Source organism: Nestor notabilis, unplaced genomic scaffold (assembly GCF_000696875.1).
Source record: "Nestor notabilis isolate BGI_N333 unplaced genomic scaffold, ASM69687v1 scaffold28218, whole genome shotgun sequence".
In the NCBI taxonomy this organism is placed as follows: Eukaryota; Metazoa; Chordata; class Aves; order Psittaciformes; family Psittacidae; genus Nestor; species Nestor notabilis.
In genome coordinates this window covers 1-228 of record NW_009941029.1, presented here as the reverse complement: position 1 = coordinate 228, position 228 = coordinate 1, and the positions used below count along the sequence as shown (strand labels likewise).

The window sequence follows — 228 nt, the reverse complement described above, 5'->3', positions numbered from 1 at the left end:
GCGCGGGTTCCCCCCCCGAGCCCATGGAGCCCAGGCTCATGGCCGTAGAGGGCTGCTGGCCATAGGCTGCGGGGGACATGCTGTAGGTGGAGGCGGCGTTCATGTAGGTCTGGGCCGTGGACATCATGGGGCTGTACTGCAGGCCCGTCATGTCGTAGCGGTGCATTTGCTGCAACTGGGGGCTGTTCATGCCCGGGTGCTGGCTGTAGCCCAGTTGGTCTTGCATCA

The 228-nt window shown here is 64.9% G+C and overlaps 1 protein-coding gene across 1 annotated transcript in view; it reads right to left on the bottom strand.

Moving 5' to 3' along the window:
• Nucleotides 1-226, bottom strand: part of LOC104410499 (transcription factor SOX-3-like) — a 462-nt gene extending 236 nt beyond the window's left edge. Inside the window, exon 1 of the mRNA XM_010020673.1 lies at nt 1-226. This exon is cut by the window's left edge and continues 236 nt beyond it. Coding sequence (XP_010018975.1) covers nt 1-226 — 226 coding nt within the window.
• Nucleotides 227-228: the final 2 nt, after the last annotated feature.